The 16,194-nt window shown below is 44.9% G+C and overlaps 1 protein-coding gene across 1 annotated transcript in view; it reads left to right on the top strand.

Annotated features, from left to right (window-relative positions):
• Positions 1-16,194, top strand: part of ryr2a (ryanodine receptor 2a (cardiac)) — a 794,383-nt gene that overhangs the window by 661,092 nt on the left and 117,097 nt on the right. The window contains exons 75-76 of the mRNA XM_078557297.1: positions 12,013-12,109; positions 14,537-14,643. Of these exons, the coding sequence (XP_078413423.1) occupies positions 12,013-12,109; positions 14,537-14,643 (204 nt within the window). The remainder of the gene's footprint in view (positions 1-12,012; positions 12,110-14,536; positions 14,644-16,194) is intronic.

Genomic DNA, 16,194 nt, shown 5'->3' with positions numbered 1-16,194 from the left:
TCTTGTGCAGAAAGGTTTCACATCTGAGCGACACGAACGCTGCTCATCAGAACAAAGAGCCATAGGCAGGGAGACATCCTTGGGAGTTTATTGACAATAGTGAACATTATGTACAAGTGATTATCACCCTTGCCCTGGCTGTGCAATGACATCTTCTTAACTTTCCTAACCCTGCCGCTATGTCTTGTTGCTCCCCTGACATCCACAGCGGAGGTGGAGGCAGCCTGCTGACCGCTACGCCATGTTGTCTGTGATGACCTTGGCGGGCATCCTCTGGAGGGCTGAGACCTGGAGCATCCCAGCCTGCTTTCAGGGTCCTGCTGTGTGGCAGTAGCACCCTCCTTGGCCTGTGGATCTGGAGCTGCTGAGGTCACAGGAAGAGGGGATTCGGAAGGGCCAGACACTTCCGGAGTCACCTGGATGGGTGGCCCCTGGAGGTACACTTGCTGATCCTCCAACCTATGGGTGCCTGAGGGCCCCAGGCTGACATTTTGAGGAGAAGGGGTAGCTGGAGTGAGTTCGGGCTGCCCCACACCTCTCTTGCATACACACTGTTGGAGGCCAACTATGGCATCGATGATGGAGTTGAGCCTGCACAGCAGTGCAGGAGCGACGTCCTAGTCCAAGGTTTCTGTTGCTGCTGCCATTCTACCTACGTTGACCACGGTACATTGGCATGTTGGCGCTATCACCTCAGCCTGAAGGCAGACAGAATCCTCCATCATGCCTTGCGATCTGAGGAGTGCAGCGGGCATCCCTTCCAGATGTTCCTGGGCTTACCTTTGCAGCTCCAGCAACGGTGACGTGACTGAGCCCAGAGGCTTGTCATCTGACTTGGACTCAGCAAATTCCTGGCCTCCAGCGGTCCTTCGAGTGCCGGGGACCTGGGAAGTCCCTGCCGCCACCTGCTGTGGATCAGACAGTACGATGTGCTCATCTGATTGTGATCCCAAGGCTACTCTAAGCTGGTTCCCCCCATGGTGTGTGTCTCTGCGCTGGTGGAGGGTGTGGGTGAGTGCTGTGACAGGACTTCAAGGAGGGTTTCAGCGGATTCCTCTTCTGAGCTTCCCTCGGGTCTTGATTGGAGGCCCTGGGTCATGGACTCCCTTGGCTATTTCCCAGATGTGTCTTTGAAAGCAGGGAGAGTTAATTAGTGCATGGCAGTGGCCTGTGAAACAGGATGCATCACTCACTGCATAGTTGTCTGATGAATGTTGTACTGCTGGATCCTCACTTCGTAGAGCACCACCGATCTCACCGTCAGCACAGGACTAGTCCAGATCCTCGATGGCTCTGTTTTCAAAGTCCCGCAAGGACCTTGATTTCAGGCATTCCTCCACCAGTCTGCGACCTCTCCCTGTTGTTGTGTGCCAGCTTGTCCTGCATAAATAAAGATGGAGAGAGTGCAAGCAGGTTGCCTGCCAGTCCAGATAAGTATGCTTGGCATGTGTGGGTGGTGAGTGGTCGCATGGACGGGATGAGGACAGTGAAGGTGTGTATGAGAAAGTGAATGGTGACGTTCCTTGAACTGGCAGTGAGTGAGCGCCCTGTGGATGTGTGATGGGTTTGTGAGTTAAGAGTGATGAGTAGACTTACCCTAGCGTAACGGAGGAGATCATTCATCCTCTTGTGGCACTGGGTGGCTGTCCTCTTTTGAAGGGCATTGGCGCTGACCAAGGCCAGATTGATGATGTTGCTGCCCATCCGGCAGCCAGAGTGGGGTTAAAGAACATCATGGCAGGCCTCCACTGGATCCAAAAGGCGCTTGAGGATGCGTCATTGAACATGGGGGCTGCAGTCTTCTTGCCTTTCCGGGCCATGTCTTCCGTGCAGCAGTCGTGGGCTGGAAACGCTGAGAGGTGTGCGTGCGGCTAGACTTTAAATATGGTGTCCGGTGTAATGAAGAGGTGAGGTGATGGCATGGCAGGCGAATGAGAGCCCACCCGCCATTGAAAGGCCAGTTTCCCAGGAATGCATAATTAACGTGGCAGATTTGGGATGATACGGCCTGAGAAGCCTCCATTGTGGCTGGCGGGTAAAGCCTCGTTTTACCCGCCCGCTACTGCACTTAATGCAAATCTAGGACAATTCCACCCTAGCTTTGGACTTGTTCTTCCACAACAAGCAGTTATTGTGAATAACATTATGCGGTGTGAGGGATGAGGGCTAGAGGGCCTAAAATATAAGCAAACAACTAGGATGAAGTCCCAGTGGACTAAAAGGGGTCTTTTAAACAGCCTATTTTGGCACTTGGTCGCTTCTGTGACCACCTCTGATCTGTTTCTGGTGGGGGGCCGACTTCATCCAGCACAACCTCCCCACCCCCATAGCAAAAACTGCGTTTGACAGGGTACTTTATACCGAGGTGAGTCTGCCGAGTTGGGAAATTTCCTGGCTTGAGCTTCTTGCCTCGGTAGCGAACGTCCAGCCTAACATATTCCAAACTGCAAATGAGTGCCTGTTTATTTGACTGCATCAACAGCTTGTATTGACCTCCAAGTCTAACTTGGCAGATATCCTAGGACACTTCACAGAGGAGATCAGGTTACAGAACAATCGACATGTGCGACTTTTGAATTCTCTGCCTCAGGAGATGGTGGAGGTGGGGCCCTTGAATATTTTTAAGGCAGAGGTAGATAGATTATTGTTAGGTTTTCGGGGTTAAACGGGAATGTGGAAATCGAAACACAAGAAGATCAGCCATGATCTTATTGAATGGTGGAGCAGGCTTGAGGGGCCAAATGGTCTACTCCTGTTCCTATTTCTTATGTTCCAATAAGATTATTGAAGAGGTTGGTGTTGAGAAGGCTTTTGAAAATAGAGAGGGAAATAACAGTGCAGACAAATATGGTGGGAGTATGAGTACGGCTGAAGACACTGCTATGACTGATGGATAGAGGGACAAGGGAATCCATAAGAAGCCAACGACAGAGCCTCAAATGGTCTAGAAACATAGAAAAGAGGAGCAGGAATAGGTTATTCGGCCCTTCGAGCTTGCTCTGCCATTCAATATGATCATGGCTGATCCTCTACCTCAGTGCCATACTCCTGCTCTCTCCTTATATACTTGACGCATTTAGAGTCTAGAAATCTATTTCCTTCTTAAATATAATTACCTGGAAAAACTCAGCAGGCCTGGCAGCATCGGTGGAGAAGAAAAGAGTTGACGTTTCGAGTCCTCATGACCCTTCGGCAGAACTGAAGTATAGTTGGGAGAGAGGTGAAATATAAGCTGGTCTAAGGTGGTGGGCGGGGGGGAGAGAGAAGTTGAGGGTGGGGTGGTTGTAGGGACAAGCAAGCAGTGATAGGAGCAGATAATCAAAAGATGTCACAGACAAAAGGATCAAAGAGGTGTTGAAGGTGGTGATATTATCTAAGAAAAGTGCTAATTAAGAATGGATGGCAGGATACTCAAAGTACAGCTTTAGTGGGGGTGGGGTGGAAAGACTAACAAGGTATTAGTTGTAGATTTAAAAATAATGGAAATAGGTGGGAAAAGAAGAATCTATATAAATTATTGAAAAAAAAACAAAAGGGAGGGGGAAGAAACGGGGTGGGGATGGGGGGAGGGGGAGTTTAAGATCTAAAGTTGTTGAATTCAATATTCAGCCCGGAAGGCTGTAAAGTACCTAGTCGGAAGATGAGGTGCTGTTCCTCCAGTTTGCGTTGGGTTTCACTGGAACAATGCAGCAAGCCAAGGACAGACATGTGGGCAAGAGAGCAGGGTGGAGTGTTAAAATGGCAAGCGACAGGGAGGTTTGGGTCTTTCTTGCGGACAGACCGCAGGTGGTCTGCAAAGCGGTCGCCCAGTTTGCGTTTGGTCTCTCCAATGTAGAGGAGACCGCATTGGGAGCAAATAATGCAGTAGACTAAGTTAGGGGAAATGCAAGTGAAATGCTGCTTCACTTGAAAGGAGTGTTTGGGTCCTTGGACGGTGAGGAGAGAGGAAGTGAAGGGGCAGGTGTTGCATCTTCTGCGTGGGCATGGGGAGGTGCCATAGGTGGGGGTTGAGGAGTAGGGGGTGATGGAGGAGTGGACCAGGGTGTCCCGGAGGGTCAAGGAAGAATGCCGCCGGGGGGGTGAAGGGAAGATGTGTTTGGTGGTGGCATCATGCTGGAGTTGGCGGAAATGACGGAGGATGATCCTTTGAATGCGGAGGCTGGTGGGGTGATAAGTGAGGACAAGGGGGACCCTATCATGTTTCTGGGAGGGAGGAGAAGGCGTGAGGGCGGATGCGCGGGATATGGGCCGGACACAGTTGAGGGCCCTGTCAACGACTGTGGGTGGAAAACCTCGGTTAAGGAAGAAGGAGGACATGTCAGAGGAGCTGTTTTTGAAGGTAGCGTCATCAGAACAGATGCGACGGAGGTGAAGGAACTGAGAGAATGGGATGGAGTTCTTACAGGAAGCGGGGTGTGAGGAGCTGTAGTCGAGGTAGCTGTGGGAGTCGGTAGGCTTGTAATGGATATTGGTGGACAGTCTATCATCAGAAATTGAGACAGAGAGGTCAAGGAAGGGAAGAGAAGTGTCAGAGATGGACCATGTGAAAATGATGGAGGGGTGGAGATTGGAAGCAAAATTAATAAATTTTTCCAGGTCCCGACGAGAGCATGAAGCAGCACCGAAGTAATCATCGATGTACCGGAGAAAGAGTTGTGGGAGGGGGCCGGAGTAGGACAGGAACAAGGAATGTTCCACATACCCCATAAAGAGACTAGGCACTTTACAGCCTTCCGGGCTGAATATTGAATTCAACAACTTTAGGTCTTAAACTCCCCCTCCCCACATCCCCACCCCGTTTCTCCCCCCTCCCCTTTTTTTTACAATAATTTATATAGATTCTTCTTTTCCTACCTATTTCCATTATTTTTAAATCTAGAACTAATACCTTGTTAGTCTTTCCACCCCACCCCCACTAGAGCTGTACCTTGAGTATCCTGCCATCCATTCTTAATTAGCACTTTTCTTAGATAATATCACCACCTTCAACACCTCTTTGATCCTTTTGTCTGTGACATCTTTTGATTATCTGCTCCTATCACTGCTTGCTTATCCCCACAACCACCCCACCCTCAACTTCTCTCTCCCCCCGCCCTCCACCTTAGACCAGCTTATATTTCACCTCTCTCCTAACTATACTCCACAGCCTTCTGTAGTAGAGAATTCCACATGTTCACTACCCTCTGAGTGAAGTAGAACCCCATATCCTAAGACTGTGACCCCTTGTTCTAGACCCCCAGCCAGAGGAAATATCATCCCTGCATCCAGTCTGTCCAGCCCTGTCAGAATTTTATACGTTTCAGTGAGATCCTCTCAACCTTCTAAACTCCAGTGAATACAGGCCTAATTAACCCAATCTCTCCTCATACGACAATTCTGCCATCCCAGGAATCAGTCTGGTGAACCTTAGCTGTACTCCCTCTATGGCAAATATATTCTTTCTTAGGTAAGGAGACCAATATTGCACACAATACGCCAGGTGTGGTCTCACCAAGGCCCTGTACAGCTGCAGTAAGACATCCTTGCTCCTGTATTCAAATCCTTTTGCAATGAAGGCCAACATAGCTAAGTACTTGCTGCACCTGCATGCTTGCTTTCAGTGAGTGGTGTACATGGACACCCAGGTCCCTTTGTACATCAGCATTTCCCAATCTAACACCATTTAAATAATACTCTGCCATTCTGTTTTTCTTACCAAAGTGGATGACTTCAAACTTATCCACATTAAACTGTATCTACCACGTATTTGCCCACTCAATCAACTTGTCCAAATTGCCTTGACGCCTCTTTACATGCTCCTCACCACATAGTTTTGTGTCATCAGCAAACTTGGGAATATTACGTTTGGTTCCCTCATCCATATCACTGATATTTATTGTAAATAGCCCGGGCCCAAGCACTGATCCTTGCAGTACCCCACCAGTCACTGCCTGCCACTCCAAAAAAGACCCATTTATTCCTACTCTGTTTCCTGTCTGTTAACCAATTCTCAATGCATGCCAATATATTACCCCCAATCCTATGTGCTTTAATTTTACACCTTACCTAACCTCTTATATAGGACTTTATCAAAAGCTTTCTGAAAATCCAAATACAGCACATCCACTGGTTCTCCCTTATCTACTCTACTAGTTACGTCCTCAAAAAACTCCAGTAGGTTTGTCGAACATGATTTCCCTTTCATAATTCCATGTTGACTTTGTCTAATCCTGTTGACATTTTCTAAGCGTCCTGTTATCACATTCTTTATAATAGACTCTAGCATTTTCTCTACTACTGATGTTAGGCTAACAGGTCTTTAATTCCCTGTTTTCTTCCTCCCTCCTTTTTTAAATAGTGTGGTTACATTTGCCACCCCAATCTGCCAGGACTGTTCCAGAATCTACAGAATTTTGGAAGATGACAACCAATGCATCCACTACTTCTATGGCCACCTCCTTTAGTACCCTGGAATGTAGATTATCAGGCTCTGGGATTTGTCGGCTTTCAGTCCCATTAATTTCTCTAGCACTTTTTTTTAGTCATACTGATTTCCTTCAATTCCTCCTTCTCGCTAAACCCGTGGATCCTAGCATTCCTAGGAAGTTATTTGTGTCTTCTTCCATGTAGACAAAACTAAAGTAATGTTTAATTGCACTGCCATTTCCTTGTTCTCTATTATAAATTCCCCCGTTTCAGACTGTAAGGGACCTACATTTGTCTTCACTAATCTTTTTCTTCATACATACTTATAGAAGCTTTTACAGTCTACTTTTATGTTCCTTGCACGTTTACTCACATTCTATTTTTCCTCCCTCAATCAATCTCTTGGCCCTCCTTTGCTGAATTCTAAACTGCTTCCAATCCTCAGGCTTGCTACTTTTTCTAGCAACTTTATATGACTCCTCTTTGGATCTAATACTATACTTAATTTATTTTGTTAGCTATAGTTGGGCTGCTTTTCCTGTTGTGTTTTTGCTCCTGAAAGGAATGTATAACTGTTGCAATGCATGCATTTGTTCCTTAAATATTAAAGGTCCCCAACCTATCTTAGCCAACTCACACCTCATACCTTTGTAGCTTTCTGTGTTTAGATTTAGGACCCTCGTTTCAGATTGGACTACTTTACTTTTCCATCCTAATAAAGAATTCTATCACATTATGGTCACTCTGTCCTAAAGTAACCTGCACAACAAGATTGTTAATTAACCCCTTCTCATTGCACAATACCAAATCTAGGATAGCCCATTCCCTAGTTGGCTCCTCGATGTACTGGTCTAAGAAATAATCTTGTACACACTCCAGGAATTCATCCACCACGGTATTATTGCTAATTTGGTTTGCCCACTCTGTATGTAGATTAAAGTCACCCATGATTACTGCAGCACCCTCATTAGATGCATCTCTAATTTCTTGTTTAATGCTCTTCCCCTACCTTACCACTACTGTTTGGAAGCCTATGGACAACTCCCAGTAATGTTTTCCACCCCTTGTCGCTTCTTAGCTCCACCCAGCCTCATTCTCCATCTAGATTTTCTAAGCCAATATCCTTTCTCACTATTACACTTATTTGGTCCTTAATTAACCACGCCACCCCACCTCCTTTTCCTTTTTGCCTGTCCTTCCTAAATATTGAATACCCTTGGATATTCAGTTCCCAGCCTTAGTCACCCTGCAGCCATGTCTACATAATCACAATTATATCATACCTGTTTGCATCTATTTGGGCTGTTAATTCGCCTACCTTATTGCAAATGCTCCGTGCATTCAGATACAGTGCCTTTAGACTGTTCTTTTTAACAATTTTACTCTTCTTTTTGTACTATGGCCCTATTTGCTGCTAGCCCTTGTTTCCTCTGCCTTCCACTTTTGCTTTCTACTTTACTGTCGTTCATTTGTATCTTTGTTTCCCTCTCTTGTATCTCCTCGCTTAGGTTCCCATTCCCCTGCCTCTCTAGTTTAAATCCTCCCTCATAGTACTAGCGAATACTCTTGTGAGGATATTGGTCCCAGTGCTGCTGGGGTGCAACCCGTCCAGCTTGTATAGGTCCCACCTTCTCCAGAATCAATTCCAATGCCTCAGGAACCTAAATCCCTCCCTCCTACACAGTCTGTCCAGCCACATACTCATCTGGTCTATTCTCCTATTCCTGATTTCACTACGATGTGGCAATGGGAGTAATCCTGAGATTAGCACATTTGAGATCCTGCTTTTTAATTTATTTCCTAGCTCCCTATATTCTGCTTTCAGGACCTCATCCTTTTATTTTACTTATGTTTTGGTGCCAATATGGACCACAACCTCTGGTTGTTCACCCTCCCCCTTCAGAATGTCCTGCAGCTGCTCAGTGACATCCTTGACCCTGGCACCAGGGAGGCAACATACCATCCTCGTGTCACTTCTACAGCCACAGAAATGTCTATCTGTTTTCATTATGATAGAATTTCCTAACACTATTGTTCTCCCACTCTTTTTTCTGCCCCACCCGCCCAACCCCACCATGCAGCTGAGCTACATGTGGTGCCATGGACCTGACTCTTGCTGCAGTCCCTGAGAAACCATCTCCCCAGCAGTATCCAAAATGGAAGATCTGTTAGAGAGGGAGATAGACCCAGGGGTTGCCTGCACTATCTGCCTCGTGCTTTTACTCAGTCTGGCAGTCACGCATTCCCTTTCTGCCTATACACTCTTTACCTGCAGTGTGACCACCTCACTGTACATGCTATCCACAAAGATCTCAGCCTTGCAGATGCCCCACAACGACTCCAGCCGCAGCTCCAGCTCCAAAACAAGGACTTCAAGTAGTTGCAGCTGGAGACACTTCGTGTACCTGTGGTTGCCCTGGACACTGGAAGTGTCCCTGACTTCCCACATCGCACAGGAGGAGCATTCCATGTGACTGAGCTGCCCTGCCATGACTTATCCTTAAATTACTCCCTTTACTTTTACTTCCTCTAGTTTAAGGAATATGAAGTATATACTAAGGACCATACTTCTTATTCTTTAAACACTACTTAATCTAAACTAAAGACCAATTTTTACTTTAAAGACTGGACAATAGAAATACCAGGTCCTACGTACCCAGGACACTGCTCCTCTCTTGCTGGTTCCCGGTCTTGCTCTGGTCTTGGGCCCGGTTCCCCTTGCTCTTTAAGGCCGCCACCCCTCCCATGTTATCAGGTGCCAAAAGCACAAACAAAGGAATACTTCTTTCCCTTCCTCCCTAACTCTGTTGATCACCCAACTCCCAGCACTCTATTCTAACTCGCACTCAATTGCTAAGTCGCACTAATTTAGCTGGCTTTATATGCTCCCAAGACAAAGGCTAGATGACCCAGTCACAGAGGAACCAGTTTCAGCTGCTTCTTTAATTAACTAAGCCCCACAGCTCACCCGGTGGAGACCTTAAAACAGAGTTTAAGGCTGGGAACTTTAAAATTTAAACTATAGGTTTCTGTTAAATGCTAAGTACAAACAAAATTAGATTTCTACGAAAAGATTTTTTAAAATTAAGACTCCTTACTCACCACCAGCATCCAGTATGTGCTTGGATGATGGACCTTGTAGTGCCAAGGCCTCAGAGGGATTTATAAATTGAGGATGAAGATTTTGTAATCAGAAATGGAAAGTCACAGGAGGTTGGTAAGATCCGAAGTAATGAGAAAGTGTAACTTAACGTGAGGTGGGATTTGGGCAGTGACATTTTAGACTGGGGTACAATGGAATTTTTATAAGATGTAGAAAGGGAAAGTACAGAGTTTGGTACCGGAGAGGTCTACTCTGGAGGTAACAAAGGCATGGATAAGCGAGGAATGTTGTCCTAAAATTGCAAACATTCGCTCGATCCTTCAACAGGAGTGCTAATGACTGGCAAAATCCAACTTTTGCGTCTGTAGACAAGCTGAGCCAATCAGCAGTCCATGCAGCTCCAGTAGCCGATGGTTACATTTATAGTGTAGCTGCCTTTCCAGATACTGGCGAAGCTCACCACTCAAAGCATTTATACATTGCAATGCAGGTTTGGGAAAATGTTGCTTTACTGACCATCAGCTACAGCTTGCCCCATGGTTACTTTGCCAGCATTGTACCCCAGTCACATGTGCAGCTGAAAAAGATGGTGACAATTTACAGGTGCAGAAAAACTTGCCGCTGGGACAAAGCAAATCTGTTGTTTTACTTTTTCCAAACGAAACTGATGGCTGCCTAAGTCTGAACTTCTATAAAGAGTTCTGGTAGAGCCTTCAGAGGCAACATTGTGGCCTTATGTACCATTATAGCACACTGCAGACAAATTGGTATTACTATCAACAATGGGCAGAATTTTCCCCCTGTCTGGGGGCAAGTTCAGGAGCGGGCGCACCTCCAATTGATGCCCCCGATCGGGGGTGCGCCGCCATTTTACGTGGGCGGGCCAATTAAGGCCCGCCCAGCGTGACGTCCGCAAGGAAGCGCCATGCGCTCCCTGTGGTGGCGGTGACTGAGGGGGGTGGGGGGGGTGGAGGTGTGGTGATTCCCTGAGCCGAGAGTGTGCTATTTCACGCATGCATACGAAAGCGCGCACTCATCTCCCTGAGGCTAAGTGCTGCCTCAGGGAGATCAGCTCCACAATAAAAAAATGTTAAAAACAGAGAAAAAAAAATTCCCTGACATGTCCCCTGTCCATCACTTTTAAATACACTTTTATTAAATTTTTAAAAACCTACATGAAACCTCATCCCACCCTTGGATGAGGTTTCATGCTTTTTCCAATGCCCACCAGGGCTCCCGGCCTGCCCGCCAACCTTAAGGTTGGACGGGCAGGTCCACTAATTACTTCAGTTACTTTGTCAATGGCCTCAATAGGCCATTGACAGGTTGGCGGACGCACAGCTGATTTGGCTGAGCCCCCGCCGACCTGAAAATTGAAATGAGGTGGGGTGACATTGGGAGTTCCGCCCGACATCATCCCGTGTCATTTTATGCATCGGCGAGCAGGCCCTGCCCCCCAGTCACCGACCGGGAAATCCTAGCCCAATAGCACCGTTAGATAAATGGGGCATTAGCATTAGTTTGCTGCTTCAAAGGAACGTAGCAACAGGAGTAGGCCATTTAGCCCCTTGATCATGTTCTGCCATTCAATAAGTTCATGACTGACCCTGTATCTTAACTCCATCCACCTGCCTTGGCTCTGTAGCCCATAATACCCTTACCTAACTAAAGTCTCAGTTTTGAGATTTTCATTTGACCTACACTCAACAGCGTTTTGGGGAAGAAAGTTCTAGATTTTCACTACCCTTTGCATGAAGAACAGTTGCCTGATATAATCTGTGAATGACCAGCTCCAAGTTTAAGGTTATGCCTCTATGTTCTTGATTCTCCCATTGTATTCACCTTATCGACTCCTTTAATAATCTTAAACATCTCAATTATTTCAGCCCTTAATCTCCTATATTTAAAAGGTGTACAAGCCCAATCTGCACATAATTTAACTCTTTTAATGCCCGTATCATTCTGGTGAATCTGCACTGCACATTCTCCTAGGCCAGTATATCCTCTCTGAGATACAGCGCCCAGAAATTAATACAGTTTGTGACAGTAACTTTCTGTGCCGCTGAATTCATGTGAGGCCTCCCTTGTAAATTTTCTTTCTCAAGGGTGTTTGATATTGGTGCTACATCTTACAAGAAGAATTGGAAAAATTGTGTTATTTTTAAAACTGTTGTAAAGATAGGCTCCAACATTTATGAACAGAAATTTCGATGAGAGATTAACTGCCAATTTATGTTGACATGGTCATCCTTCTCCTTTACATTATTTAAAGAAAGCCTTAATCAAATTGAAGCAGGTGAAGAAATCTAGCTTGAGGTGCGAAGTGACCAGATATTGCTGCAGCTGGTGGCAATGACTGACAGGACAATGCTATAACCTGGGCTTCAGACGGCAGCATTCATTCCTATAATCAGTTTAACATTATATGAAAAGTAATAAGGTCCTAATGTAACAAGCTAAGCAAATAATCTTGTCATAACTGTCATTGGTGTATTTCCCTTCAGGCACCGGGCTGTCAATCTCTTCCTTCAAGGCTATGAGAAATCCTGGATTGAGACTGAGGAACATTATTTTGAAGACAAACTAATAGAAGATATAGCTGTAAGTAACACTTTTGCTGTTGGCCTTTGTGCAGCCTGATTTGCGTGGAATCTAATAAGGTAATAGAAATGTGAAGTAGTGTCATTATTGTCATGCCTTTGCTTTTACCTTTCTACCAGGACTTGATGTCCTTTTTCATTGCTCTGACATGGGCAATGGGCACGTTAAATCATTCATAGGGAACTCCTTTGTACATTATTTTAGCAAAGGTGGTAATCCGTTCAAAAAAAAAATGCCTTTGTTAAAATAGTGCACCGAGGAATGTCATACAAACATGTTACGAATATTGCAGAGCTGCATTTCAGTGCAAAACAGAAAGCTTAATTTTAGTTAAAATTTCATAGATTCACAAGATAGATTATTGTTGTCACATTTTTAGGTTCAATATGGGCATAACAGCATTCCTTGAAAAGCTACAGTTTTTTCACACTTACCATTCTGGAATCTGCAAGACAGATTTCTAGTTCCCAGCTGGTCAGACACACCGAAAAAAAAACTTACATTCCTATCGTATCTAGAATATGAAGAAGCATCTCAGGGCACCTCACCACTAGGGGAAATGAAAACAGACTCCACGCAATCTCAAGAGACGGCTAAGTGCACAGGGCACAGCAAAGGATATGGATTCTGACAACACCCCAGCTGTGGTGCTGAAGAATTGTGCTCCAGAACTAGCCGTGCCCCTAGCCAAGCTGTTCCAGTATAGCTACAACGCTGGCATCTACCCGACTGCAGCGGTTCAGGATGATGGCTCACCATCAATTTCTCAAGGGCCACCAGGGATGGGCAGTAAATGCTGGCCTTGCTAGCGATGTCCATGTGCCAAGAAGGAGCAAAACATAACGGGCACTGACCACACAGAAAGGAAAGATTAAGGGGGGGATGATCGAAAGATTGATTACAGACACATGAAAAGCAAATAAAGAGCAAAATACAACCAATACTGGAAATTTGAATTTGAAAAGCAGAAAAGGTTCAAGACATACAGCAAGGTAATGAACACATGTGAAGAGAACAGGTTATCAAGATTTTGGCTTTATCCTCTTATTCAGATGTTAGTTGTCTGTTCTCTACATAGATGTCGATTGACCTCCTGCTTGTTCCTAGTCTAAGGAAATGGAGATAGTTTAAGTAAGTTATGTGTGTATTGTGGTGTGCTGGGAATAAGGTAGATCTTTAAGTTTAAGTTTAATTTGTATTTCTATATTTGCGGGTTAAAAGGATAAAACCTGAGTTTTAGTTTCACTTTAAAAGATGCCTACATTTTAATGAGATTTTATGACTCTTGAAGGGAAGTTAAAAACAAAGTAGAAAAAAAACTGTGCTGTTGCCTAGCAACAGGGGTCCAGGAGAGAGAGGTCCCACACATACATATAGACAGAAACTAAAAGCAGTTTGGGTTCAGTTGGTCAGTGTGCTCTAGAGTTGAAAGAAGAAGCAGAAGCAGCATAGGAGGAGGGACAGATAGCAAGTCCCAAACTAAAGTTGAAACCAGCTGCCAGGAGAAGCTGGACAGGAAGGAGCTGCAGGAAGCAGTTTTCCCCAAAGAACAGAAGAAGAGGGTTCCCGAGAAAAACTTCTAGTCAAAGGAAATGAACAGGAATCTGGATAAGGTCCTGTTAAGTGAAGTTAAGAGTGAGGAGCAGAGAAAGCTTAAAGGGAGAAGCTGCAGGACGCAAGTTCTTAGGGAGTGGAGATTAGAAACCCTCATGTGAATAACGGGGTTCAGTGAGACTGGTTGGCTCACAGTTTCAAGCGCTTGGGGGGAGTTGAGGGAGAGACCCATAGCATCAGTTTAGGATGGCATCTGTCACTTGGTTTCAGAGTGTTGTGTCTGACCACAGGTCACCTATTGGTTTACATGGACTGTGTGCTTACTGTGAACATTAGAGTATAAGATAGCTTTTGTAACTTGTGTTATCCTTACAAATCTGTATATATCTGTAAAAGTATAGTTGTGGGTGAAGGAGTATCTTTTCCTGTTTAATAAATACTCTATTCTTTTGTTAATAGTTCATCAGCTGACTCCTGTGACTCTGTTCAGTAGCTACTCCATGTTTCTAAACAAAAAAAAGTTAGGGTCTATCAAGCTGGGTTCCACCCTGGGATCTGGCTGGTCCAATAGTAACATCAGCTGGGATCATAACAATTTTTTGTCCTTATTTGAGACCTGAAAAAGTGCTGCAACTGTCCAAAGTCAATTCTGGTTCAGCAGGGATAATCTGTTCTTTTGTGATATTATGACGTGGTTTTATGTTACATTCAGAGCAATTAACTGGCTGTATTGTGAAATGTTTTCACTGAAAACTGTACTGTATATTTTAAGGTTTTTATTAGAGAACCTGTGTCAGGTACGTTAGTAATTAGTGCCACAATTTTTCAATGGAATTTCAGTTTATTTATAAGTTTATCTGTTTATTTCTTTAGAAACCGGGGGAGGAAAAACCAGTGGAAGAAGAGGAGGGAACCAAACGACTGGACCCACTTCACCAACTCATTCTTCTTTTCAGTCGGACAGCTTTAACTGAAAAATGGTAGGCTTAACAGAATAGTACAATTAGAATAACTTGCTTTTCTTTGTTTCTACTTTTGACAAGGGAGGAACCACAAAGCTCAGGCCTAAAAACCTACCTGAACCTGAAGCCAAGAAGACAAGAGGAGCAGGAGTAATTCTTATGGCCCACATGTAAATTGGGGGCGGCTGCCAGCCCAGGCACATCAACTCCCAAATGTTACCCCAGTACTTACCGTAGACCCTTGCTCCTCCTCGCAATTGGCAAACTGTCCCTTGGGGCATGAATACTACTTCCAGTATGTTGGTCACCTCTTGTTGACACAAGGGGACCTCCTCAGTGCAGACACAGTGTTTGTTGTCGCTGCTCAGTTCGCACGTGAGAAATGGGACAAGAATGAATTTCCAGCTCTATGTTCCATTCCTACCTTCTTGATGTGGATGGCATCATAATGGCAAGCCATTACCCATGTGGCCTTCTCTTGCTATCCTGCATCAATACACTTTCCCTGGCTTGCAAAGCCGAGACTTTTTACCATCATTGGCAATTGCAATACCCCTTAATGTTGTCCTCTTGTTAACACTTTCTTTGCTTGTGATATGGCACCTTGCTTTCTTTTCATCTGGACACAACCTTTGTTTCTTTACTATACCCATTGCCACTCTCTTTGGCTCTTGGATCATTAAATCTTTTGTTATTTAATCTCCCCTGCTCTCCACCCTATTACAGACCTTCTCTTTCGTTCTTCCTGCACCTTCTCCCCTTCCACTGCCTTAAAAACTCTTACATTTCTATCTGGAGTTCTGATGAAAAGGCATCGACCTGAAACATTAACTCTGATTCTCTCCACCGATGCTGCCTGATCTGCTGAGTATATACAACAATTTTTGTTTTTACTGCTTTCTTTTTTATTTCTGAACTTGTGTTGAGCCAATATATTCATTTCAAGAAAATGGCTCTGAATTTGGATTCTCTACCACTCCATTTTATCAGTGTCGATGGCGGGGACAGGGTAGCAACACTAAAAATGACTCACCACCAATTGTCTATATGAGGCCTGCCTGCTGTAGTTCTTCACATAAAGAGTCATAAGTGTATGGAATTGGTATCTGGGTACAGTGATAAAGTAATACGTCAATCATTTCAGAAGTTATTGGGTGTTTTGAAAGGATGACTGTAATATCTCGCTGGATGAATGAGCTAAGGTTGGGGAGTTGGTGGCATAGTGGTATTGTCACTGGACTAGTAATCAGAGACTCAGGGTAATGAATTTGAATGCCAGCCTGGTAGATGGTGAAATTTGAACCCAATAAAAATCTGGAATTAAAAGTCTGATGACAGCCATGAAACCATTGCCGATTGTCGTAAAAACCCATCTAGTTCACTAATGCCCTTTAGGGAAGGAAATCTGCTAGCCTACATGTGACTTCAGACCCACAGCAATGTGGTTGACTCTTGAATGCCCTCTGAACAAGGGCAATTTGGGATGGGCAATAAATGCTGGCCTAGCCAGCGACGCCCACATCCCAAGAACGAAAAAAAGCGTACTAATTTGTTTTATGGTTCAGCGTA

Source organism: Cetorhinus maximus, chromosome 14, assembly GCF_964194155.1.
Source record: "Cetorhinus maximus chromosome 14, sCetMax3.hap1.1, whole genome shotgun sequence".
NCBI classification, from domain to species: domain Eukaryota; kingdom Metazoa; phylum Chordata; class Chondrichthyes; order Lamniformes; family Cetorhinidae; genus Cetorhinus; species Cetorhinus maximus.
This window is presented reverse-complemented; position numbering and strand designations above follow the sequence as displayed.